General features: G+C 60.2%; 1 protein-coding gene across 1 annotated transcript in view; it reads right to left on the reverse strand.

Annotated features, from left to right (window-relative positions):
- Positions 1–1,430: 1,430 nt before the first annotated feature.
- Positions 1,431–2,472, reverse strand: part of LOC104467314 (selenoprotein Pb-like) — a 1,335-nt gene continuing 293 nt past the window's right edge. Inside the window, exons 2-3 of the mRNA XM_010081048.1 lie at positions 2,337–2,472; positions 1,431–1,676 (exon numbers count right to left, since the gene is read on the reverse strand). Coding sequence (XP_010079350.1) covers positions 1,431–1,676; positions 2,337–2,472 — 382 coding nt within the window. The remainder of the gene's footprint in view (positions 1,677–2,336) is intronic.

A 2,472-nucleotide genomic window follows, 5' to 3' on the forward strand; every position in this document is an offset into this window, starting at 1 on the left:
TGGGAGCAGGTAGACAAGGAAGGGGGAGGAGGAGGAGAAGGGAGGGAGCAAGAGAGATGGAGGAGGGGGAGCAGGGTCTCAGCCAGCACCCCATGGGAGAGCCTGGCTGGCCGAGAGATAAAGACCCACCTGATCCTGTTGCCCTCATCCCCATGAGGAACAGCTCCTCTTCACCCTGGCTCTTGCCCCAGTCACTGGGCAGAGCATCCCCGCCCCCCCCCCAGAGACAAGGCAGAGGGGTGCAGCCTCCCAGGACGTGGGGCAGAAAGTCAGCTCAGAGCATCATCAGCAAGACATGCACCATGGTGCTGCATAATGCTGAGCAGAAAAATCAGCTCTTGCTCCCCACTCAGGCTGCCGGGCACAGAGAGGAGAGGGAGAATTCAGGGGAGGCATTGAGTGGGGCTGTGTGATGATGGATGGAGCTGGAGTGAGGGGCTATGGGGCTGAGACAGGCATGGGGCAGTCTGGGGTGCCACAAGATATGAAGAGATGGGGTCTATTCCATCTTCAACCCCTTCACTACCCAGTCTCTGATCAAGGAAATGCTTTATGGGGTCCCCATCCAGCCCCAGGTCCCCCCAGAGAAGTGCCCAGGGCCAGGCCAGTGCTGAGCAAGCGCCCACTCTCCCTGGGGCAGGGACCAGGCTGAGCAGCGTTCGCTTCACAGAGGTTTTATTCATACTCTGGACATCAGCATCGCCCTCCGATCTCGCTTCTCCCCCGGCAGAGACCCCCGGATCCTCACCCCTGTTCTCCCAAGGCTGTGGGCCCTGGATACAGCCCCTAGGTGTCCAAGAGGGGACAAGGCCACCATCTTGCGGCCACCCATCACCACTGCACATACCCGTGTGCAAGGCCTGGAGAGCCCCCAGGATGTGACAGCTATGGGGGGACAGGGTTTAGACCATGGGGAGCTGCAACCTCCCACCACTCCGAGTGCCCCCATCCCCTGGGATCCCATCCCACAGGGCACACGCTGTCTCTTCCCTCACTCCCCGGCCAGGACGCCCAGGGATGCCAGGACACGCTGGGGTGCCAGGACAGGCAGAGCGTGCTGGCAGTGCTGCTCCCGTGCCAGTTCTGGCCCCTCCGCCTCTGCCCTGCTGCTCCATGCAGTGTCAGCCAGCAGCGACCGGGACCTCCCGGTTTGCACGGCCGGCTTCATTGAGCACGGAAAGCCAGGCAGCAGCAGAGGAAGGCTCAGAACCAAGCCCTGGGGCTGAAAATGCAGCACCTTGGGGAGTCTGAGGGGGATTTTTATCCCTGGTCACAGCATGGAAGTACGACCCACATGGAGGATGCTGGGGAGAGTTGTTATACCGATGCTGGTGGCGACCAGCAGCCCAGAGCAAGTCCTTTCATGCCTCTGGCAAGCGAGTTGGCGTGGTCTGCACACTACTGGGTTCTGCGAGGCTGCCCAGCCTGGCTTAGGGCTCGTTTCCCTCCTTCTGCTTCTTACCCTCATGACGGGGCTGGCCATGGTCTCCGTGGTGGTGGTGAGCGTGGGTGGCAGGTTCTTGGTCCCCACTTGGGTGTGTGGCTCTCTTGCGGCTGACCTCGCGGTGGTGGTGAGGTTGGAGGGGGTTGTGCTGGTGGGTGGGGGTCTCTGACTCCTTCCCCTCTTGTTCGGGAAGTGGGCTCGGGGTTACAGGGACCTCCACGGTACTGTTAGCCTGAGGAAAGCAGCACAAGGGCTGGTGCACTATGTGAATGCACGCAGAGCCCCACAGCGAGCCTGCGAGCACGCCTGCGAGCACGCCTGCAAGCTGGGGTGAAAGCAGACCAGCATCCATTGCACAGAAAGCTGCGTGGGGTCAGAGCAAAGGCTGTAGCCCTGACCCGGGGCACAGGGAGGACAGGAGAGACTGGAGCACACAGAGCACAAGCCTCTGTATCTACATCCCGTGGCTCAAGCTGTCTGTGGTTCAGGGAATTCCTGAGCCAGCAAAGGGACTTTGCATTTAACATTTCTAGATGGATTTTCTCCTAGGAAGAGACCATTCACCTGCTGAGCCCGGAGCTACGTCCTTTTCTTTGCTCTGCAGCTGCCACCTCCAGGTCCACTGCCTGCCCCTTTCATTTGTCAGGACAGCCAGCCCTGGTTAGCTTTTCCAGACCTGGGCTATGACCTCTTCAGTTCCCCCCTTCTCAGCCTGAAAGCTCTGACCTATTTAACCGCCCTTATTCCAGACCTTTCATCACCTTCCCTCTCAACCACAGGGCAGCTGCCACCCCAGAGCCTGTCCCCGCTGTGAAGTTAAGGTTGTTTTTCCTGATGTGCAAGGCCAGAGGAGAGAAGGGAGCTGGCTCCAGCGAGCATCCCTGCTCCTTACCTCCCAGGTAGTGTTGGGGTAGAGGGAGCAGTTGCCGCAGAAGTCCTTGCTGTGGGTGAAGCGGATGGCCGACTCCACGTAGGGGAAATGGAGGAAGCTGTAGGGCAGCTGGATGTGGAAAGCCAGGCGGCCGCAC

Source organism: Pterocles gutturalis, unplaced genomic scaffold (assembly GCF_000699245.1).
Source record: "Pterocles gutturalis isolate BGI_N339 unplaced genomic scaffold, ASM69924v1 scaffold4249, whole genome shotgun sequence".
Classification (NCBI taxonomy): Eukaryota; Metazoa; Chordata; class Aves; order Pterocliformes; family Pteroclidae; genus Pterocles; species Pterocles gutturalis.